This window comes from Gracilinanus agilis, chromosome 2, assembly GCF_016433145.1.
Source record: "Gracilinanus agilis isolate LMUSP501 chromosome 2, AgileGrace, whole genome shotgun sequence".
In the NCBI taxonomy this organism is placed as follows: Eukaryota; Metazoa; Chordata; class Mammalia; order Didelphimorphia; family Didelphidae; genus Gracilinanus; species Gracilinanus agilis.
In genome coordinates this window covers 168,994,722-169,019,493 of record NC_058131.1, presented here as the reverse complement: position 1 = coordinate 169,019,493, position 24,772 = coordinate 168,994,722, and the positions used below count along the sequence as shown (strand labels likewise).

Sequence of the window (24,772 nt, the reverse complement as noted above, 5' to 3'; positions counted from 1 at the left end):
TCCTCAGCCAAGATGGAGCAATTTCACCAGAATCATATGATCCTACAATTTGGAGGACCTCAGAGATGATTCAGTCTATCACCTCATAGTACAGGGTTGGCAAATGAGTTCAAGAGAAAAGGGAAGTGATTTGACCAAAAATACACAGTGCAAAGTAGAAATTCAAACTCATATCTTTAGATTTTTGAATTCAGGACTCATTACAGTATACTACAATAAGTACAAATCCTTTCAGGCCAGATATGAATTACAGGGAAAAGAGTTCAGATTTATAATGTGCCTATTGGTGAGGGGGTGGATATGGGTCATTTATTTATTTTTGGTAGCTTTTTTTTTTGTTGTTATCAGTAACCTCGGATTGTTTACTCAGATTTCCACCAGTGGGATCAGGGAGTCCAGATCCTAATCCCAGGACAAGGTTCTCTCATATTCTTGGGAAATGACTCTGCGTCAGCTAAACAAGGTTCTGATTTGCAGTTGTGTTGGTGTAGGCATTTAGGGGTACAAAAGAAAGGTTTTTATACTATAGGGTTTCCTTGGAAAGATTTAATGTGAGCAGCCCAGCAGAAGACATGGAGACTCAGAACATGAATCTGAAAAAGCCTGTGTTATTCACTCTTGGAAAGTTTTGCATTTCTGAAGATTATGGTTTTATCCTTCCGGATCCATTGGTAAGGATGGTTATTTGTATTCTCAATTTACATTTCTATATCATACAAGCCCTCACCATTCACCCTGTGAGAGGGAGAGAACACAAGTACTTATTAATCCTCATTTTATAAGTAAGTACTATTTTTTTTTATCCTGGGACTCCATTCTAGGAGCATAGGGCCACAACCAGTAGGCAATGGGTCGCTCAGGGTCACCCAGCTGGGAAGTGTCTGAGCCCGGATTTGAACCTAGGACCTTTCGTCTCTAGGCCTGGCTCTCAATCCACTGAGCCACCCAGCTGCCCAAGTAAACTATGGCCACTTGTAATGACTTACCCAATATTACTCAGCTAGAAATTCAGTTAGGCAGTGAATGGATATGAGATTTGAACCCTAATCTTCTAGCTCTCAGGTCTACCTCCAAGGGACTGTCCATTCTACCAAATGAGTCGACCAAGAAGAAGATAAAAAATTAATGCTCAAGATTCTAGGACTCATGCTTTGAATGGTTTATATAACATTTTAAAGTCTTGTTTAAATAATTAGCTAACTAGAATCACAGAATTTTAGACCTAGAAGGGAGAAGATAATATAACATAGTGGAAAAGAATCCCAAATTCTAGCCTGTGTAAGCTAGGGTGAGTTATTTCCCCTCTTCATTTAACCTAAAAATATAGAAACAATGGATATCAATCTTTTAGGTGATGAAAATCCCTTCTTAATGCCAAAATGTTTTGAGAACTGCAACTAATTTATTAAGTATACTATTAGCATTTAGTAACAACAAAAAACTGCTATGAGTTCAGTTATGTTCTAAAATAGATTTCTATTTTATTCTTCAATCGTATAGGCATACATTTCAAAACCACTATTAACAAAATGTGTGAGATAACCTTTTTTTTCAGATGACAGAAGGCATGATTACCTACTTATTAAAGGAAACATGATATAGTTACTAGATGGCAGGATCTGAAGTTAGGAAAATTTGGCTTTAAATACTTACAAGCTCTATGCCAGTGAGCAAGTTAGTTAAGCTAGAAGGTCAGTTTCCTCATGTGCAAAATGTGAGTAATAAGAATAACCATTACTATTACCACTTTTGGTGCTGTAGTTGTCACCACGACCAAAATGAGTTATTAATGAGATAATTCTTTAGCATTTGAATTGATGGACCCCTTGCAGAAATCATTAAGCTTGATCAGGAGTCCAGAGCCCCAAAGGTAGAAATTACTACTCTAGAGATACAGGCTGGTAACAGGTCTGGTCTGGAAGCTTAGTGGAGATGATAAAGTAATAAAAAGTGATTTTAAAGAAGAAAATTCCATAGTAGAGGGAGAGCTTAAAATGTACTTTTAGATTGGTCAAAGCACAGTGTTATCCCTTTGTTCCTCTGAAGATAGATGCCAAACAGTTCACTGAAGACAAAGCATAAGTAAATAAGCTTTAACATAGGTTATTACATAGGTTTTAACATAGATTATCTATCTGCTTGGTTGATGCCTCAAAAATCATGTGATTAAATACATGTTGACCATTTTCTCTTGGTTATTCCGTCATTTTCTACTCTTTGTGACCCAAATTGGGGTTTTCTTGGCAAAGATACTGGAATAGTTTGAAATTTCCTTCTTCAGCTCATTCTAGAAATGAGGAAACTGGGGCAACTGGGTAGCTCAGTGGATTGAGAGCCAGGCCTAGAGATGAGAGGTCCTAGGTTCAAATCTGGCCTCAGACACTTCCCAGCTGTATGACCTTCAGCAAGTCACTTGACCCCCATTGCCTAGCCCTTACCACTCTTCTGCTTTGGAGCCAATACACAGTATTGACTGTAAGATGAAAGGTAAGGGTTTAAAAAAAGAAATTTAGAAATGAGGAAATGGAGACAATCAAAGTAAAGTGATTTGCCCAAGGTCATATAGCTAGTACATGTCTAAGGAATTCAGAAATATGAATCTATCTGACTTCAGGCTCAGCATTTTATCCATTGTGCCACTTAGTGCCTGACAATTTCCTTTATTCAAACACATATTCACCATTCCATGTTCTAGTATAGAGGGAATACAACCTAACTGAAAATCTCAGAGTCCCTGGAATCAAAGGACCAAGGTTTCGATGCTGGTTTTTCTGCTTGCTAACTGTATGATGTTGGTTATATCATTTAACTTCTATAAACCTTAGCTTCCTCATATATAAAGTGAAAAAGTTATCCTCAGGAATTCTTAATCTATGGTTTTTGAACTTAAAAAGTGGATAACTATATTTCTATATAATTGGTTTCCTTTTTAATCCTGTATCTTTTATTCTATGCATTTAAAAACATGAATCTGAGAAGGGGTCTACAATCTTTCCCAGACTGACTGCTAGAGAGGGTCATTTCACAGAAAAGGTTAAGAACCCCTTGACTAGATGACTTGTAAAAGTCCTTTTCTCTCAATATCCTCTGATAAAAGCTGTTTTTAACAATCAGTTACTATGACTGAAAGATAAAAAATATCTCTTGGTGACCAATCTTTTGTTGATGAATATTTCTAATATCTTTTTTAGGTAGGAACTTTTATTATTTATATATATATATTTAAAAATTAATTAATTGATTAATTAATTAAGAATATTTTTCCATGGTTACATGACTCATGTTCTTTTCCTTCCCTCCTTCCTTCCCCCTCTCAGAGCTGATGAGCAATTCCACTGGGTTTTACATGTATCATTTATCAAAACCCATTTCCATATTATCAGTATTTGCAATAGAGTGATCATTTAGAGTTTACATCCCCAATCATATCCCCATTGAACTGTGTGATCAATCATATGTCTTTCTTCTGCATTTCTCCTCCCATGGTTCTTTCTCTGGAAGTGGATAGCGTTCTTTCTCATAAGTCCCTCAGAATTGTCCTGGATCATTGCATTGCTGCTAGTAGAGAAATGTATTACAATTGACTGTGCCACATTGTATCAATCTCTGTGTACAATGTTCTCCTGGTACTCTTCTTTTAATGAGATTTATTTTTGCTCTAGTTTTTTCTGAGATCATTATTGTTACTCCTGCCTTCTTTGTCTCAATTGCAGCCTGGTAAATTCTGCTCCATTCTCTTACCTTTAACCTGTGTATGTCTACCTGCCTCAAGTTTCTTGTAGACAACATATGGTAGGATTCTGTTTTTTAATCCATCCGTTACCCACTTTCTTTTTATTGATGAATTCATCTCATTCACATTTGCAGTTTTGATTACTGTCTGTGTATTCCCCTCTATTTTGACTTCCTCCTTTGAGTCCATCTTTTCTCTTATCCCTCTTACCCTCCCCTCTACCTTTTTGCTTTTAGTAAGTCTCCCCCCTTTCCCCTCCCTAATGCTACTCCTCTTCTACCCTCTCCCCTCTTATTTATTCCCCTCTTACTATAGTGCCTTTTAAACTACCCCTCACTCTTTCTCTCCCTTGTATTGCTCCCCTCTCCACTAGCCCATTTATTACCCTTCTACTTCTTTATAGGACATGATACAATTCTCTGCCCCAATGGATCTGACTGTTCTTTCCTCTCTGAGCCAATTTCAATGAGCACAAGATTTAAGTATTATCTGTCACCAACCTCTTCCTCCCTTCCATTATATTAGTCTTCTCCCCTCTCCTCATGTGTATTTTCTTTATGAAATATATATTTACCCCATTTCTAATTTATCTTGTTTGATCCTTGAGAGAAAGACACCCAGAATAATATCAGAATAAAGCCAACCGTTTCCATTTTGGTTAATCACATGCTCTGCAGTGATAGTTCTGGGGGACCCAGGGTTCCCTCTATAGAAGGTCCATAATTTTCTTGGAGGAAGTTAGCTATAGCTGTTGAAAATAGGGAATGTTTTAAGTATAACAAGTGGGTGTTGCTAAGTTACTCCAAAATAGACTTCCAGATACTTGGAGCGACACATGGAAGGCATCTTGTCCCGTATGATGTCCTTATCTCAAATCCAGCACTTGTTAAAATTCCATTGCCAGAGATTTATTCTCAGAAGTGAATTTTGTATTACCAGAAAGAGCACTCATTTTAGATTCAGACAACCTTGATTTGTGTGTCTCATTTTATTGGCTGTGGTACTCCAGGAAACCCTTTGAACTCTCACTTCATCTAATAATACGGAGATATGAATACCAACACTATCTACCTCAAAAGATTATTGTGAAGATGAAATGAGGGAAAATTTGTAAAAATGTTTTGAGAAGTACCAAGCACTATATAAATGTAAGGGTTATTAGCATAGGAATGCTGGTAAATTTTGAAGGAAGGAAGGAAGAAGAAAGGAGACGAGACTTTATTAAGCACCTCCTATGTTCCAGGAACTGTGCTAATCTGTTTTACAAATATCTCATTTGATCCTCACAACAACCTTTGGAGGTAGGTGCTATTATTATTCCCATTCAATAGTTGAGGAAACCGAGGCAGAAAGAGGTTGCGACTTCCCCAGAGAAGGATAGATGCTAAATGTCTGAGATCAAATTTGAACTCAGGACTTCTTCATTTAGTGTTCTAATCACTGTGTATCTTAGTTGGCTCTACCATTTTTAACCAATGCACCATGGGGTGCCATCATTGGATAGAGTGCCAGTCATGATGCTGAGAACTCTTGCATTCAAATCTGGTTTCAGACACTTCTTAGCTGTGTGATCCTTGGTTAATGACAATTAGGTAGCTGTTACCACTCTTCTGCCTTGGAACCAAAACTTATTGATTAAACAAAAAAATAACTAACACTTCAAAAAAAGAAAATTAAAATAGTACCTACTTTACAATTTATTCTGCATCATTAGCATTTTCTGTAAACTTTCTTAAGTCTAGGCAATAAACAAAGCATGTCAAACTCTGATTTATAGCTTTTGCAGATTTCTGAAATTTAAGTGATTACATTGAAAACTAACAATTATTTCCCTGGTTCTTGCTGGCTTCAGCAGGTACTAGGTACTACTATGCCTCAGTTTCCTCTACATCCCCACTCTCCATGGTGCTAGAGGAACTCAATGGAATTCTCTTGCAGGAACAAGGGGGTGTTTTATTTAAACTATGTACCTCCTCTGGATCTCCCATTGTGCATTCTGTATACATGTGGTATATTATATATTACTCAATGGATCTTGAATACAACAAACATTTATTACTACTGCACAGCTAAGTAGCGTAATGAATAGAAAGTGCTGGATTTGGGCTTAGGAAGACCTGGTTTCAAATTCCACTTCAGACATTTATTAGCTGTGTAATCCTGAGCAAGCCACTTTGCTACTCTGCCTCAGTTTCTTTATCTTTAAAAATAAGTATAATAACACTTCCTCTATAGGGAGTATTATGAGAATAAAGTGAGGTAAACATGTTTTAAAACAAACCAAAAGCATTATATAAAGGCTAGCCAAAACTGAATGCTGGGGTTACAAGACAAGCATAACATAAATCTTGCTCTGCAGACAGTCTAAAGATGGGGAGGGAATTTTCATCAATAACTCTGAAACAAGGATGAATATGACAAGGTCAAGAGAGAGACCCAAACTATGAAATGTATGAGAGATCATTTCATTTGAGGGAGCGAAGGGGGGGAGGAAGAGAGAAATGATTTCATGGAGGTGACACTTGAGTTGAATGCCAGGTCTAGAGTTAGGAATACTGGGGTTTAAGCTATGTGACCTCAGGGAAGTCACGTAACTCCAATTGCCTAGCCCATGACACTCTTCTTTCTTGGAACAGATACTAAGACAGAAGGTAAGGGCTAAAAATAAAGAACCATTCAAAGTTGGTTCTTAATGAACAGAGGAAGAAATTTTAACAGATTGACTATCATTCCAATATTTCTTTAGGCTAGTAACTTTTTGTATTTTGTCCTTGTATCTTTAGTGCAGGGGCAGCTAGGTGTTATGATGAATAGAGCACTGAGCCCAGAGTCAGGAAGATCTGAGTTCAAGTCTGTCCTCAGATACTTACTAGCTATGTAACTCTGGGTAAGTCTCCTCTTCCTGTTTGCCTCAGTTTCCTCATCTGTAAAATGAACAACAAAATGAAAGCACAAACTACTTTAGTGTCTTTGCTAAGAAAACCCCTCATGAGGTCATGAAGAGTTGGGCATGATTGAAAAACAGCAGCTGAGCTGGAGAAGGAAATAACAAACCACTCTAGTATTTTTGCCAAGAAAACCCCAAATGAGGTCACAAACAGTCCAACATGACTCAAATGACTGAACAAAATCCCTAGTGACCATCACAATAGCTGGTATATTGTAGGTGTTTGATAATTACCTCTTAGATTAGATTACTTTGTGAGGAGTGAGTCCATTACAAGAATTGGAGGTAGAATCTGTGATCAAAGACCCAGAAGTCCAAGGCAAGATGAGAAAGAAACTCAGAAAGAAAGACCCTGAAGAAGAATCTCAGGGATATCAGAGTAGAACCAGTTTCAAGGAATCCTTGATATTGTGTTGTGATTCAAGGAGTAGAAATTATATTAAAATTTTAATTTCTCTTTTTCTTTCTGTATAGGGGAACTAAGTTGAGGAAGTAGTCACAGGTATTTCAGTTGTTTATGACCTTGCCTAACTAGACCACAGATTTTTAATATTTTCTTGTAGTATTAGGCCACATTGTTTCTTAGAAAATTATTTTATTAAATTGTTAACTAAAAACTTAAAAAATATAGGATATCACCCAAATCTTAGTTTAACTTAAATCATAAAACTTTTGAGGCACCCTATATGTAGAAAATTGATTTTAAAAAATCAGATAAACAATTGAGGAATAAAATCCTGTTCCCCTGGTTTATCTAAAACAATATTAGTTAACTATGTTTATCTAGACTCTCTACACAATTCTAACCTCTTCTTCACCCTGCCCCATCTATTTCCTCAGTTTATTTAAATTACCTCCTTTTCTGGGAAAAGGCAAAAGATAAAGAAAAGAAACTTAAGTCTATTGAACCAAGTCCAGCACCATTCTGGCAAGCATTTGTTTGGTTGGAAGGCCAGTAGGAAGTAGGAAACTGGAATGTTCCTTGTACTTGGTGGGTGGTAAGAAATTCAGGAACATTCTGGTCTTTATACCATGTTTTTTTTTTTCAAAAGCCTCAGTGGAGGAAATATTATTGTTAGGAAATAAACTTGTCTCTTGGCTAGTAAATGATGATTTGTATATGAACATGTCTGGCTTAGGGAAAGGGCTAGTCTTAAAAAGTTAGTTGCCTACATGATGTGATTTCTGGGACACTTTTTGAAGATTGTGGATCTGCCATTTACCTGATGTGAGGCCTTCGTCAAATCAGTTGATCTCTGTAAACACCAGCTTTCACATCTATAAAATGAGGGAGCTGACTTAGAAGGTCCCTGAGACTCCTTTCCATTTTTACATTCTATTTATAGAGTGTATAATTTTGTAATGGTCCCTAAAATGTTTCCCTCACTTGCCTCTCATGATACATGAAATTTTACCTTTGGAGGATTACCCCTGTTTTTAGGCACTAAATCTCTGGGAGCCCTTAGTGAAAGCAGCAATAATATTTTAACTCCCATTTCTTGAACCCTTTCAGGTTTACTATTTTTTTCACAATGGCCCTGTAAAATAGAAAGAGAAGGCATTATAACTGCCCGTTTAACAGATGAGGAAACCAACTCAGCAGAGAAGTGACTTGCTTAGGGTCATTTACCCTGAAAGTACCGAGGCACTGACTCAAACCCAGATCTTCAATAAGAACAGTACTTTTTACATCCCATTCCATTGCCTAATAAAATGCTCCAAATAACTCGTGAAAGGGACAGTTCTTTAATAACCACCATCAACAATTCAGGGCAAATGAATATATCAGTTTCCTGGCAGAATTCCAAATAAATGAGGTCCTGATCTTGACATTAACTTTTGACTTTTTTATGGAGAATTGCTTGATTTTGCAAACCTTAAAGAACTCTCTATGAAAGTGCTTGCTACAGATAACTATTGTTAATTTGTATTATCTATCTATCTATCTATCTATCTATCTATCTATCTATCTATCGCAATACTATTGTCCCAGTATGTCTCTTCTGTTTTGCAGCTAACCCAGAGGTTATCTATAATCTATATTTAATAGGCACCTCTACTTTTTCCTCTCTTCTCTCATCATTTAACTGAAACCATCTTCTCTAAAGTTATAGATGATCACCAAGTCTAATGGAATATTTTCGGTCCTCATCTTTCTTGAGCTCTATGTATCCTTTGACCTAGTCAATTAGCCTCATTGATATTCTCTTTATAACTTTCCTGTTACTATAGAGAGTATAAACATATGGAACCTTGATGTAGTAAGATTAATTCTTTTATGTCTCCAATGAACTCATTATCCCACTAACCATCACCTCAGATTTTTCAAACTTTTTCATCCTTCACCAAGCCTCACATGGTTTCCTCCACACATACATTCTTCCACCTATGCATGTTGCTTCTTATTCCATTAAACAAATTGAGCCCATTTACTGAAAACTCCTTTTCTTCTCTTCCTCATCTCTCATCACTCAGATAGATATATTTCATTACTATTTTCCTAAACATGAAAAAATATCCTATTTCACATCTCACATCAACCCTTCTCCTTGTTAAGGCAAACTTTTCCATATGCATAATTGATTTCATTCCATTCTGTCTTCTGTGGCAGATTACCTTTTCTATTAATTCCACACTCTTGCTTACCCTAATCTCTCTGTCTTCAGGCTGCTTTACTGCTGACTTTAAATATAACTATATTTCCTCCATCTTCAAAAATCCCTCATTTGATCTATGTGTCCCATTAACTATCATTCCCTATTTCTCCTCCTTTTTGCAGCTAAATTTCTCAAGAAAGTTTTCTATAATCTGTGCCTCCACTTCTTTTTCTTTCCTCTCAATCTCTTATGATCTGACTGCTACTTACCCTCATCTTTTAACTGAAACTGCTCTCTCTGAAGTTACTAACATTCTCTTAACTGCCAAATCCAATGGACTTTTCTCAGTATTCATCCTTCTTGACACTGTAGACTTTGACACCATTATCATCCTCTTCTACATGATCCTCTCTTCTATTTAGATTTTTGTGACATCACTCTCTCCTGCTTCTCCTCCTACCTGTCAAAGTCCTTCTTATTCCCTTTGCTGGATATTTATCCACATTTGCTCACTAACTGTGAGTCAGTAACCCCAAGGCTCTATCCTGGTGCCTCTTCTTCTTCCTTGAAATTATTTCACTCATTGGTTTCATTGACTTCTATGAATTTAATTATTTATATCTTGGCACAAAGTAGGTTTTTAATAAATGTTTATTAACTGACTTCCACCATCTTAGTGCAGACTCTCATCCATACTTGGATTAATGCAATAGCCTTTTGGTTGGTCTTCCTGACTCATCTCTTCTCACTGAAGTTCATTATCTTCTTAGCTTTCAAATTGATTTACATAAAGTACAGGTTTTGACCATAACACTCCGCCTCTCCAACACAATAAACTCCAATGGTTTCCTATTCCTCCAAGATTGAAATGGAGAAGTCAACTCATACTCATCATTTGACTCTCCACTGACTTTTAGATAACATGGAAAATAGGAAAGGTGCCAGGAGGTTGGGGAAACACAAATGTTCCCATTTAGAAAGGACATAAGAATATAATCCACCCAAGACCAGAAAGCTTGACTTTAATTTATGGAATGATACTAGTATTGTTCATTGAATAGATAGTTAGTGAACATATAGGAAGAGAAGCAATTATTATAAGAAATACCACACACACACACACACACACACACACACACACACACACACACATACACACACACACACAGAAATCAATATCCTGAGAAGTATCACTTTTCCTCCTCAGTAGATTTTCCCCCCTGTGTTTTTATTTTATTTTATATTCTTAACTTAAACACCAAAGAAACATTAATAAATAAAATGATTCTGTATGAAACCATGAATTTCCATTTCATACCATTCACTTGAAAAAAGTCTATAATATCTTCTACATGTAATTTTTCAGCCACCTTCATGGCCATTGGAACAAATTGTTCTCTTTCACCTTTTCTAGTTTATTTAAATATTTTTCCATGTTTACATAATTTATGTCCATTCCCTCCCTTTTCCTCCTCCTCTCTCCCAGAGATGACAAGCAATTGCACTACCACCAATTGGTTTAGCACATCTGTTAAGATGGTTTACTTGGGTATGGCCATAGCACATGCTATAGTTTTTTGGAGCCACAGGTAAGAGTTAAGTGCCAGGTAGACCCTGAATGAGTAGTCATAAAAAGGGCTCAGCAAACCCTTACATCTGAGGTTCTAGTACTTTTTGAACACTTATAAATTCCAAAGATAAATGATAAAATGGGGGTAACAGGTGTAAAGCTGTTGGAGGAGATGGGATGGGTTGAAATTGTGTAGGTTGAGGAGTTAGATTTGGTAAGGTGTAAGGCTACCTCTTCATGTGAGAACATTGAAATGAGGAAAAGGATTAGATATTAAACTCATGGAGAATGACTTAAATGTTTTTCCTGTGAAATATGAGGCAATATTCTCTTTTGAGAGTGTGAAAAGTGGGGGAACCATAGAATGTTTGAAGAGGGATGAAAATGTTTGGAAGAGCTACTGTGCAGAGTGGAATAGTAAGTTGATAAGGGAGATATTGCAAGATTCTTTAGTAGCAGTGAGGGCATAATTGAATTTGCATAACATGAATTTGTAGTGGATACAATCAGAATTATTGGATGATTTTCTTTATCATTGCTCAGCAGTGCATGTATAGGAATGAGGACAATGAGATGGTGGGAGTGACCTAAAGTTAAAGTTTGTTAGGATGCAGTCAGCTATATGATAAAAGGGCCATGAACTCAAGAGAAGTGGACAGTGTAGAGTTGAACTGGTTGACTGAGGAGTCAAGATGGAGAAAAGAGGAGAGGTTAGTGCAAGGGAGATACCCTGGGATAGAAATGAAGGGTCACAAGATTGGAGGTCTTCTTGAAGAGTAGAAGTAGGAGCTGGGGAAGCAGAAGGTGAGTTGGAAAGCCAATAGGTTATGATCAGATAAGGGAATTTTGGAACTCTTCCATGATCCTTGAAGATATTAGGGTTCTGAGTTAATATTTGTTTCTTTTCTAATGTTAGAATATACACATTGTATCAGTTTGTTCAGTCATTTTAAGTTGTTTCTTACTCTTCATGACCCCATTTGGAGTTTTCTTGGCAAAGATTTTATAATAGCTTGCCATTTCCTTCTCTATCTCATTTTACAGATGAGGAAATGAGGCAAAAAATGAAGTAAACAGGGTTAAGTGAGTTGCCCAGGATTACACAGCTATTAAGTGTCAGAGACCAGATTTGAACTTAGGAAGATGAGTCATCCTGACTCTAGGCCTGACATTCTATCCACTCTGTCACCTAGCTGCCCTAATCATTGTAAAGTCACTCTTAAAAAATTGTTTATTCATTTAATTAATTAATTTACAATATTTCCCCATGGTTACATGATTCATGTTCTTTCTCTCCCCTCCTCTAACTCTCCAAATGGCCAATGAGCAATTCCACTGTGTTTTACATGTGTCATTTGATCAAGACCTATTTCCACATTATTAATATTTGCATTAGAGTGATCATTTAGAGTCTACATCCCCATCATATCCCCATTGAACAATGTGATCAAGCAAATGTTTTTCTTCTGTGTTTCTGCTCCCACAGTTCTCTTCTGGTTGTGGATAGTGTTCTTTCTCAGAAGTCCATCAGATGTAAATTCCCTTTTAATTGTTCAAATGTGTTCATCTTTATTTTTTATATTTTAGTTTTTTTGATTAATTAAGAAAAATTTTCCATGTTTACATAATTCATGTTCTTTTTCTCCCTTCCTCCCACCCCCTCCTATAGTCAACATGCAATTCCACTGGGTTTTATGTGTCATTGATGAAGACTTATTTCCATATTATCAATATTTGCATTAGGGTAATCATTTAGAGTCTAAATTCCCAATAATATCCCCATTGATGCATGTGATCAAGCAGTTGTTTTTCTTCTGTGTTTCTACTCCCACAGTTCTTTCTTCTGGATATGGATAGCATTCTTTCTTATAAGTCCCTCAGTAATGTCTTGGATCATTGCATTCCTGCTAGTAGAGAAGTCCATTACATTTGATTTTGCAACAGTGTATCTGTTTCTGTGTATAAGGTTCTCATGGTTCTGCTCCTTTCACTCTGCATCAATTCCTGGAGGTTGTTCTAGTTCACATGGAATTCCTCCAGTTCATTGTTCCTTTTAGCACAATAGTATTCCATCACCAACAGATACCACAATTTGTTCAACCATTCCCCAACTGAAGGGAATCCCCTCATTTTCAAATATTTTGCCATTACAAAGAGTGTGACTATAAATATTTTTGTACAAGTCTTCTTCCTTAAGATCTCTTTGGGGGTATAAACCCAGCAATGGTATGGCTGGATCAAAGGGCAGGCAGTTTTTAAAGCCCTTTGGGCACAGTTCCAAATTGCCATCCAGAATGGTTGGATCAATTCACATCTCCACCAGCAATGCATTAATGTACCAATTTAGCCACATCCCCTCCAACATTTACCACTTTCCTTTGCTGTCATGTTAGCCAATGTGCTATGTATGAGGTGGTACCTCAGAGTTGTTTTGATTTGCATCTCTCTAATTGTAAGAGATTTATAACACTTTTTCATGTGCTTATTGATAATTTTTATTTCTTTATCTGAAAATTGCCTATTCATGTTCCTTGCTCATTTATCAATTGAAGAAGGCTTGTTTTTTGGTACAATTGATTTAACTCCTTATAAATTTGAGTAATTAGACCTTTGTCAGAGGTTTTTGTTATAAAAATTTTCCTCCCAATTTGTTCCCATCTAATTTTGTTTGCACTGGATTTGTTTGAACAAAACCTTTTTAGTTTAATGTAATCAAAATTATTTATTTTACATTTTGTAATTTTTTCTAACTCTTACTTGGTCTTGAAATATTTCCTTTCCCAAAGATCTGACAGGTATACTATTTAGTGTTCACCTAATTTACTTATAGTTTTCTTCTTCATATTCAAGTCATTCACCTATATTGAATTTTTCTTGGTGTAGGGTGTGAGTTGTTAGTCTAATCCTAATCTTTCCCATACTGTTTTCCATATTTTCCCAGCAGTTTTTGTCAAATAGTGGATTTTTGTCCCAAAAGCTGGGATCTTTGGGTCTATAATACACTGTCTTGCTGAGGTCATTTACTCCAAGTTTATTTCACTGACCCTCTTTTCTGTCTCTTAACTAGTACCATATAGTTTTGTTGACCACTGCTTTATAGTGCAGCTTAAGCTCTGATACTGCTAGGCTCTCACCCTTCTCATTTTTTTTCATTATTTCCCTTATTATTCTTGATCTTTTGTTCTTTCAATTGAACTTTGTTATAGTTTTTTCTAATTCAGTAAAAAAAAGTTTTTTGGTAGTTTGATAAGTATGGCACTAAATAGGTAAATTAATTTGGGTAGAATGGTCATTTTTATTATGTTAGCTCATCCTACCCATGAGCAATCAATGTTTTCCCAATTGTTTAGATCTAGTTTTAATTTTGTAGAAAGTGTTTTGTAGTTGTGTTCATATAATTCCTGTGTTTGTCTTGGCAGATAGATTCCTAAGTATTTTACATTGTCTAGGGTTATTTTAAATGGAATTTCTCTTTCTAACTCTTGCTGCTGTGATGTTTTGGAAATATATAGAAATGCTGATGATTTGTGTGAGTTTATTTTGTATCCTGTAACTTTACTAAAATTGTTGATTATTTCCACTAGCTTCTTGGTTGATTCTCTAGGATTCTTTAAGTAGACCATCATATCATCTGCAAAAAGTGATAGCTTGGTCTCCTCATTGCCCATATTAATACCTTTGATTTCTTTTTCTTCTCTAATTGCTACTGCTAGTTTTTCTAGTACCATGTTAAATAATAGAGGTGATAATGGGCATCTTTGTTTCACTCCTGATCTCATTGGGAAGGCTTCTAATTTATCTCCATTGCAGATGATGCTTTCTGATGGTTTTAAATATGTACTATTTTTTTTATTTTTTATTTTTTAATTTTTTTAATTTTTTTTAAACCCTTAACTTCTGTATATTGACTTATAGGTGGAAGGTGGTAAGGGTACGCAATGAGGGTCAAGTGACTTGCCCAGGGTCACACAGCTGGGAAGTGTCTGAGGCCGGATTTGAACCTAGGACCTCCCGTCTCTAGGCCTGGCTCTCAATCCACTGAGCTACCCAGCTGCCCCCTATTTTTTTTTATTTTTAAAAAAGGCCTTTCTATTCATATACTTTCTAGTGTTTTCAATAAGAATGAGTCTTGCATTTTGTCAAAGGCTTTTTCTGCATCTTAAAAAAAGAGTATTGGGGAGAGAGAGAGCCAGATGGGATAGCGGTAGATCCTTAGGGATCCCTCTGAATACCCAGCCACAATCTCCGTGTATTTTAACCTCCAGTTAGTGATAGTGAAGCAGAATCACATTCCCCCCTTTGGCCAGTTGTACAAATGCCTTGGAGACAATTGATATATAAAATCAGTATCTCTTTTATTATTAGAGGGGATTCAAAGTGAGGATCAGAACAAGGGATCCATAACTTTAAGGGATATAGCTATTCACCAAAATCTCTGCATGTCCCTCACAAGAGAGATCCTTTCTTTCTTCTGACTAACTTACCAGCTCCCTAGTTCTATCTAGGTATTCCCCAAAAGCTGACTAAACTACCTATCTTTGACTCTCAGTAGTTAGTTTGATTTAGTTCAAATTTTAGTTAAAACCCTTTAGGATTGCTCTCAAATGACTAAGTCCACCCCAGGGGGTCTGACCGCTGAGGTAAAAACCTCAAAGTTGATTTGACAGGATTTTTAGATAAAACCCTTCTGGAAAGCAGAGAAGGTATGGTCATATCCTTTTCTAGATATTCCCAGTCAAACAGAGTACCTGCAAAGATGATTTAGGGTTTTCTCCTCCACAGTCAGGTTGAGGTAGCTAAGCTCTGACAAGTCACCTTTCTTCCACCCTTCCAGAAAGGAAGACCCCTAAGTCCTCCAGAAAGTCACTGACTGTACCAGTTGTCACTTCCAAACTGTTCCTCCTCTGCCCTCTGCCTGCTAAGATCCTTTCCTTTGAGTTCCTAGTATGTGCCTCCACTTCTCTTAAATCTTATCCTATCTCTATCCTTTTTCCATTAAAATATATTGAGATAATCATATGATTTTTGTTGGTTTGCTTGTTAATATAGTCAATATGGTTTTCCTAATATTGAATGATCCTTGCATTCCTGGTATAAATCCCACCTGATCATTATGAATCACCCTTGTGTTTACTTGCTAGAGTCTTTTTGCTAGTATTTTATTTAAGATTTTTTGTATCTACATTCATTAAGGAAACTAGTCTATAGCTTTCTTTCTCTGTTTTTGACCTGCCTGGCTTTGGAATCAGTACCAAATTTGTGTCATAAAAGGAATTTGGTAGAACTCCTTCTTTGCTTATGTCAACTAGTTTGTATAGTATTGGGATTAGTTGTTCTTTGAATATAATTCACTTGTGAATCCATCAGGCCATGTGGATTTTTTCTTAGAGAGTTCTTTGATGGTTTGTTCAATTTATTTTTCTGATATGGGATTATTTAAGTAGTCTATTCCTTCTGTTAGTCTAGGAAATTAATTTTTTTGTAAAAATTCATCCACATCATCTAGATTGCTGTATTTAATGCCGTATAATTGGATAAAATAGTTTTTAATGATTGCCTTAATTTCCTCTTTATTAGAGGTTAGGTCTCCCTTTTCATCTTTGATACTGTTAATTTGGTTTTCTTCTTTCCTTTTTTTATTAGATTAACCAGTACTTTTTCAGTTTTATTTGTTTTTTCATTGTACCACCTTCTAGTCTTATTTATTAATTTAATAGTTCTTTCATTTTTGATTAATTTTTCCTTTAATTTTTAGGATTTCTAATTTAGTTTTTATCTTTGAATTTTTAATTTTTTCAATTTCTAGTTTTTTAATTTGCATGCCTGATTGACTTCTGTCCTCCCTAATTTGTTATTATATGCACTCAAGGATATATATTTTCCTCTGAGTACTGCTTTGGCTGCATCCCATATGTTTTGATAGGATCACATCATTTTCATTCTTTTCAATGAAATTATTAATTGTTTCTGTGATTTGTTCTTTAATGTATTTTGGAGAATCATATTATTTAACTTCCTATTAATTTTTGATTTGCCTCTCCATGTAACCTTAGTAATCATTATTTTTATTGCATTATGATCTGAAAATATTACTTTTATTATTTCTGTTCTTTTGCACTTGTTTGCCATGTTTTATGCCCTAGTACATGGTTAATCTTTGTGAATGTACCATGTACTGCTGAAAAGAAGGTGTATTCCTTTTTGTCCCTATTCATTTTTCTCCACATATCTATTAACCCTAATTTTTCTAAGATTTCATTTACATTTCTTACCTTTTTCTTATTTATTTTTTGGTTTGATTTTTTTTTAGGTCTGGTAGAGGAAAGTTCAGGTCTCCCACTAGTATAGTTTTACTGTCTATTTCCTCCTTAAACTCCACTAGTTTCTCCTTTAGCAATTTGGATGCTATATCATTTCGTGCTTACATGTTGAGTACTAATATTTCCTCATTGTCTATACTGCCTTTTATCAGGATGTAAATAGCTTCCCTGTTTCTTAATCAAATGTATTTTTACTTTGGCTTTGTTAGATATCATGGTTGAGACTCCTGCCTTCTTTTTCTCAGTTGATGCCCAATGGATTTTGCTCCAGTCTTTTATTTTTGCTCTATGTATGTCTATCTGCCTCATGTGTGTTTCTTGTAGACAATATATGGTAGGATTTTGGTTTCTAATCCACTCTACTATTTGTTTTTTGTTTTATGGGTGAGTTCATCCTATTCACATTCAGAGTTATAATTACCACCTGTGTATTCCCCAATGTTTTGATTTCCTCTCCTAGTCCTTACCTTTCTCCTTTTGTTATTTACTTCTACACCAGTGGTTTGCTTTTGATCAGTTCCCCTAATTCCCACCCTGATTTTATTTCCCTTTACACCCCATCTCTTTTTATTCCCCTCTTATTTTTTAGGGTCCAGTAAATTCCCTCCCCCTCCTTTTTTCCTCCCTTTTTGTACTCCATGCCCCATTCCCCCTTAGTTTTTCCCTCTCAACTTCCTTATATGGTAAGATAGAATTTGATACTTCAATAGATCTAAATGATCTTCCCTCTCAGAACTGATTCCACTAAGAGTAAGGTTTGAGTATTACCTATAAGCACTCTCTCCTTCTCCTTCTTATAATAATATTCTTCCCCTCCCCCTCCCATGAACCTCTGTGTGGTATAAATTATCCTTTTATCTTATTGCCATTTTCTGTTCCCCCCCTTTTCTTTTTTTTTGCATATCATCTTAAACCTCTTAGTAACCCAATCTCTACCTATGAATAATTCTTCTAAATACTATAATAGTGAATACAATTTTTGAGAGTTACAAATGACATTTTTCTATAAAGGAATATAAATCATTTGACCTTATTGAAGACCTTAAAGAAAAAAATTCCCCTCTTTTTCTATTTAGCTTTTTATGTTTCTCTTGATTTTTGTATTTGGATATCAAATTTTCTGTTTGGTTCTAGTCTTTTCTTTACAAATATTTGGAAATCTTCTATTTTGTTAAATGCCCATACATTCCCCTGGACTCCTGCCTAGTCAGTTTTGATGGGTAGTTGATACTTGGTTTTAGACTCAATTCTCTTGACTTTCTGAATATCATATTCCAAGCCTTACAATCCTTTAGTGTGGAGGCTGCCTGACCCTTTGTAATCCTCACTGATGATCCTTGATATCTGAATTGTCTCTTTCTGGCTTCTTGTAATATTTTCTCTCTAGCTTGGCAGGTCTTGGATTTGGCAGTTACTTTCCTGGGAGTTTTCTTTTGAGGATTTAATGTAGAAGGTGATCTATTGACTTTTTCAATGTCTATTTTGCTCTCTTGGTTGAAGAATATCAGGGTAGTTTTCTTGAATAATTTCTTGTAGTGTGATGTCAATATTTCTGCCTATTTCCAGATTTTCAGGTAGGCCTATGATTCTCATATTGTCTCTCCTAGACCGGTTTTCCAAGTCAACCATTTCTTGATGAGATATTTTGTGTTTCCTTCTAATCTGTCATTCTTTTGACTTTGCTTTATTAAATTTTGCTGTCTCCTGAAATCATTGGCTTCTGCTTCCCAATTCAAATGACTGGTTTTCATTTAAGATCTTTTGATTTTCCTTTTTGGTTTGATATATCCTGTTTTTCATGGCTTCCAGAAGGTCATTTCTGGTCTTTAATTTGCTTATCATTTCATTTGATTTCTGGGCTTCTTTTTCCAAGTGGTAGATTCTGTCTTTTAAACTTCCTTTCTTTTTTAAACTAATTTCCACTTTTCTTGCCAAGTTTCTTTTATCTTTCTCATAATCTCAGATTTGAGCTCCTCAAGAGCTTGTAACCAATTTCCATTTGGGGGGGAAGGTTTTGGTGTGTTTATTTCTTTGTCATCTTCTGCTGTCTCCTCTTTAGTCTGGATTTTTTCCTCATAAAAATTATCGAGGGTTAAGGTGTTCTTGGTTTTTTGGTGGTTATGGATTTTAGTTCTTGGAAATTGGTAGCCATTTCTCTGCTCCTTCCTGGTAAGAAGTCTGAGTGAGGAAGGTAGGCAATATTTGTATTGAGCTCTAGAGAGGATTTTGTCTTGAGGCTTTTTTTCGAGTCTTTGCAGCAGTGTCTGCTGTGTGCAACCCTGTGCTGTCTCTTTGCCCAAGCTCTGCTTTCCTCAGCCTTCTGGGGACCCAAGTCTCGCTGCTCTTAGGGGCAAGTCTGTGGTGTCCTCAGCCAATTCCTGAGAACCCAGAGATTGCCCCACAGAGGTCTGCATGTGGAGGGTAGGCAAGTCTCAGTATTTAGCTCTAGAGAGGTTTTTGCTCTGATGATATTTTTCAAGTCTCCCTGGCATCTCCTGTGAGCCACTCCTCTCTGCCAAATCTCTGAGCCATATCTCCACATTTTCTCAGCCTCTTGGGGTCCCAAGTCTCTTTGCTCTTAGGGTTAAGTCTGTGGTCTCCTCAGCCAGCCTCCTGAGAACCTATAGCGTGCCATGTGCTCATTCCAACTCTGGTGCCATAGGTGGAGTGGGGGGAGGGTAATGAGCTTGCTTCTTGGTGGGAGTAATTTTACCCCCATTTAGAGTACAAATGCCCAGACTTTGTCTACCTTCTGTGCTGTGCCCTATAGTGGAGCACCTTCACTCATCTGATTTTTGTTTTGTCCCTTTGAGGCACTTTATCTTGGTTGGTGGAGAGGAGAGGAAGGGCCCTGCCACTACTCTGGGGTCATCTTAACCTTGAAATCCTGTGTTCATCTTTTTATGTCTCTCTTTATTTCTATATTTTCATTTAAAATTATCTACATAGCTTTTTACTCTTCACCATGAATACTTAAAAGTCTTATATTTCCTTCAGAATTCATCCACTACCTTCTCATCATCTCCATGAAATATTATAAACCTTATATAAGTGATAAAGTGAACATATATCACAAAATATCAGAAAATGATTATTTAAAATTGTATCTATATGTAAAAATGTTAAAAAAGAAAGATTATAATCATATTTGTCAATACACTATTATTTATTTTAAACCTATATTTGTCTTTTGGAATATTGTATTCTAAGCTTTCTACTTTACACAAGGAGCTGCTATATCTTATGTGATTCTGACTATGGTTATTTGATATTTGCATCCTTTCTTTTTGTTTCCTTTGCCACATTTGTGTTTTGATATAGAGGTTCTAGACTTCAGTTATGACATTCCTGGGAATTTTCATTTTGTAGTTACTTTACTTCCTGTGTAAAGTTATTAATTCTTCTTCCAAGTATATCTTCTAGAACTCCTATTCTATTTTCTATTTGTTCATTTATAGTTCTCATTTCATGTATGTATTTTTATTTTTTGATATATTATTTCCTAATTGCATGTAACTGCAATTTTTAGCATATGTTTTCTACAATAAGATCCAAATTTTCTCCCTCCCTTTTTTCCCTCCCCCTTGCAAGATATGGTGAACAATTTTGTCTGAGTTATACATGTATTATCCATATATGCAATTTTTTGGGGAAAAAGTTATTTCATTTCTTCTAGAAATTCTAATTCAGTGTGTATTAAATTAGTGGTTTTCTTTAGGAGTTTGCATGTAGCACAATATCTCTTCTGTTGTATTTGTATCTTGAGTACATATCTGGCTATACATTTTTTCTTTACTCCTGGCATTTTCTTGTGGTTATTCATTTTTTAACCTTATTGCCAGTGCCTGAAATTTCCCTTCCCACATAGTTGGAGGGAGCAGTTAGGCTCTTTCTGGTCATAACCTCACTTTTTTGGGTTCCTTCTGTTAGCATATACTTGGTGTGTCTTAATTTAGAGTTGTAGTAGGTGTTCTATGGCTGTTTATCCTGGATCAGGTTATAGATTGTCTTTTGTCTCCACTTTACTTCCTCAGAGTACTTCAAAGTCTTCTATCGCCCTCAGAGTTTCCTTATTCAGAGTACTCTGTACCCTCTGGGTGGGACTTCCTTGATCACGATGCTGAGACATCTTTGTATTACCCGGAAGTTTCCATGAAGAGGGAGCTGGGCATACTCTTGCCCGCCTTGGGGTTTTCCTTGATCTGGGCACTGTTTAATTTCTATACTAGTTGACGTCTTCCCTATGAGAGTGCTGGGTATTCTGTCTATACTCTGTGCTTTTCCAATCAGTGAACTAGCTAGTCTTTTCTCACTCCTGGGGCTCTAAAGTAAGGGTGCTGAATGTTTTCATTCTCTCCTGGAATATCTCTGTCCGGAATATTGCTTTCTTATATATTCTTTGGAATATACTCCCCAATCTGGGCACTAGATGATCTTCTATTCCTTTTGAGACATGCAGAAAGAATGCTGCCACTTTTTATCTCTTTCCTCCTTAGGTATCAACTGTCAAATCAAGGTGTGTTCTCTGTTTTCCCTGGGGCTTTCCAAGTTAGTTGCCAGAGGTTTCGAAGCTGCTTACTTTGTGACTTTTGGGAGATGGAAGAAGGAAAAAGGGGAACTTATGTTCCAGTGCCTTCAACTTCTGATTTTTTTGAAATCTTGGGCAGGATGAAGGAGCTTACTGAAGTTTTTTTTTTTCTGATTTCTAGTCATCATTTAATCTGGTATTCTTTTTATATTATGCTTGGAGTAAAAGTTGGGTTTTTATGTGAATTATTACATGGCCGTCATGATTAGAATAACTGAGCATTGAGGACAGATCTTGAAAGCAAATCCATATGTTCCCATATCTTGAGGCTTCTCTCTAATTTCTTTCTCAGTGTTTGCTCTGTCCCATTTTTTATTTTCTTTCTGAATTATGAAGTTAACTGTTTCCAGGTCCTTGTTCTAACTCATATAATGCAAGATCAAAAGCCTTTGAAGAGTCTCCTGAGTAAAAGATCATATTAGGTCACATTTTTGTAGTCTTTTATCAAAAAAGGAAAGAAGAAAGAGAAATAAATCCAGCCTTGGCTTTGTGTATAAAATGGTAATGAACATTATACAGAAGGACAAATAGACAAGAACATCAAACAAAGTACTGAAGAAAAAAAACAGGCAAGGAGACATTTACTAGCAAGTTTCAAATTATACTCTAACAGTAATTTTTAAAACTATCTGATACTGGATTAATAAAAAAAATGTCAAATGTCAGATGATACTATGATGGAAAGAGTGCCAGATTTATAGTCAAAAGACTTGAGTTTCAATTATGATATTGCCACTTACTACTTATGTTACTGTGAGAAAATAATTTATTCTCCTTGTACTTCATCCAGATAATGAGAGAATTAGATTAAATGTTATATAAGGTCTTTTTCAGCTCTAAGTAATGATCCTAGGATCAATGGAAAAGATTAGAGATCCATCAACTAGAATTTAGGAAATATAACAAAACAGTTTTAGATAAATTCCACTTAAAACATTAGAGAAGGATTTTATTGTTTAATAAAAAAAACTGTTATAAGATTGGATATAAATACAAATAAAAGAGAGACTAGATCCATATTTTATATACCATAAGAAATTCCAAATTGACCAATTAAATATATTTTTATATTTACATAATATACATAATATAAAATATATAAACATATATGTACATGTATATTTAAAATCTTTTAAAGTTAGAAGATAATGCAGCTAGGGATAGTGTGTTGGACCTGGAATCAGGAAGATCTGAGTTTGAATCCTAATTCAGTACTTACTAGTTGTTCAACCATGGACAAGTCATTTACCTCCTTCTAGCAGCAATTTTCTTATCTTTAGAATGGTCATGATAATGGCATCTGCCTTCCAATATTTTTGGGATGATCAAATAAAACAACTTATAAAGAGCACATCATACACATTCAAGCACTATATCAGTGATGGCAAGCCTATGACAAGTGTGTCAGCACTGACACATGTAGCCATTTTTGATAACACGTGGCTTCATTAGGCCTCCTACAGAGAAGTATGGGGCTGCATGCTGAGGATGAAACATTTGCTGTAGTGTAGTGTAGATATTCTGCGCATTACAGATGACAATTCTACCTATATTAATTTACCCATTTTAGTTATTAAATAGTTATATATTATAGTTATACATTTTTCTTATTTAAACTATAAATATCACAAAATTATGTTTTTTCTTTTTTTAAAACATTTATTAATATTCATTTTTAACATGGTTACATAATTCATGCTCCTCCTTTCCCCTTCGCCCCCAGCACTCCCCTCACCCATGGCCAATGCACATTTTCACTAGTTTTGTCATGTGTCCTTGATCAAGACCAATTTCCAAATTGTTGGTAGTTGCATTGGTGTGGTAGTTTCGAGTCCACACCCTCAATCATGTCCACCCCAACCCATGTGTTCAAGCAGTTGTTTTTCTTATATGTTTACTCTCCTGCAGTCCTTCCTCTGAATGTGGGTAGCATCTTTACCATATATCCCTCAGAATTGTCCTGGGTCATTGTATTGCTGCTGGTACAGAGGTCCATTACATTCAATTTTACCATAGTATATCAGTCTCTGTGTACAATGTTCTTCTGGCTCTGCTCCTTTCTCTCTGCATCAGTTCCCGGAGGTCTCTCCAGTTCGCCTGGCACTTCTCCAGTTTATTATTCCTTTTAGCACAATAGTATTCCATCACCTGCATATACCACAGTTTGTTCAGCCATTCCCCAATTGAAGGACATACCCTCCATTTCCAATTTGTTGCCACCACAAAAAGCCCAGCTATAAATATTTTCGTACAAGTCTGTTTATCTATGATCTCTTTGGGGTACAAACCCAGCAATGGTATGGCTGGATGAAAGGGCAGGCACTCTTTTATAGCCCCTTGAGCATGATTCCAAATTGCCAGCCAGAATGGCTGGATCAGTTCACAGCTTCACCAGCAATGCATTAATGTCCCAATTTTGCCACATCCCCTCGAACATTCATTACTCTCCCCTTCTTTCATTTTAGCCACTCTGCTAGGTGTGAGGTGATACCTCATTGTTGTTTTGATTTGCATTTCTCTAATTATTAGAGATTTGGAACACTTTCTCATGTGTTTATTGATACTTTTGATTTCTTTACCTGAAAATTGCCTATTCATGTCTCTTGCCCATTTATCAATTGGGGAATGGCTTGATTTTTTATACAATTGCTTTAACTCCTTGTATATTTGAGTAATTAGACCCCTGTCAGAGTTTTTCGTTGTAAAGATTTTTTCCCAATTTGTTGTTTCCCTTCTGATTTTGACTACATTGTTTTTGTTTGTACAAAAACTTTTTAGTTTAATATAATCAAACCCATTTAATTTACATTTTGTAATTTTCTCTAACTCTTGCTTGGTTTTAAAGTCTTTCCTTTCCCACAGATCTGACAAGTAAACTATTCTGTGTTCACTTAATTGTTTATAGTTTCCCTCTTTATATTCAAGTCATTCATCCATTCTGAATTTATCTTGGTGTAGGGTGTGAGATGTTGATCTAGGCCTAATCTCTCCCATATTGTTTTCCAAATTTCCCAGCA

The 24,772-nt window shown here is 35.9% G+C and overlaps 1 protein-coding gene across 1 annotated transcript in view; it reads left to right on the top strand.

The window, feature by feature from the left end:
- The first annotated feature begins 572 nt into the window (after positions 1 to 572).
- The window catches only part of IDO2 (indoleamine 2,3-dioxygenase 2), a 100,138-nt gene continuing 75,938 nt past the window's right edge, over positions 573 to 24,772 (top strand). The window contains exon 1 of the mRNA XM_044660847.1: positions 573 to 671. Within this exon, the coding sequence (XP_044516782.1) occupies positions 573 to 671 (99 nt within the window). The remainder of the gene's footprint in view (positions 672 to 24,772) is intronic.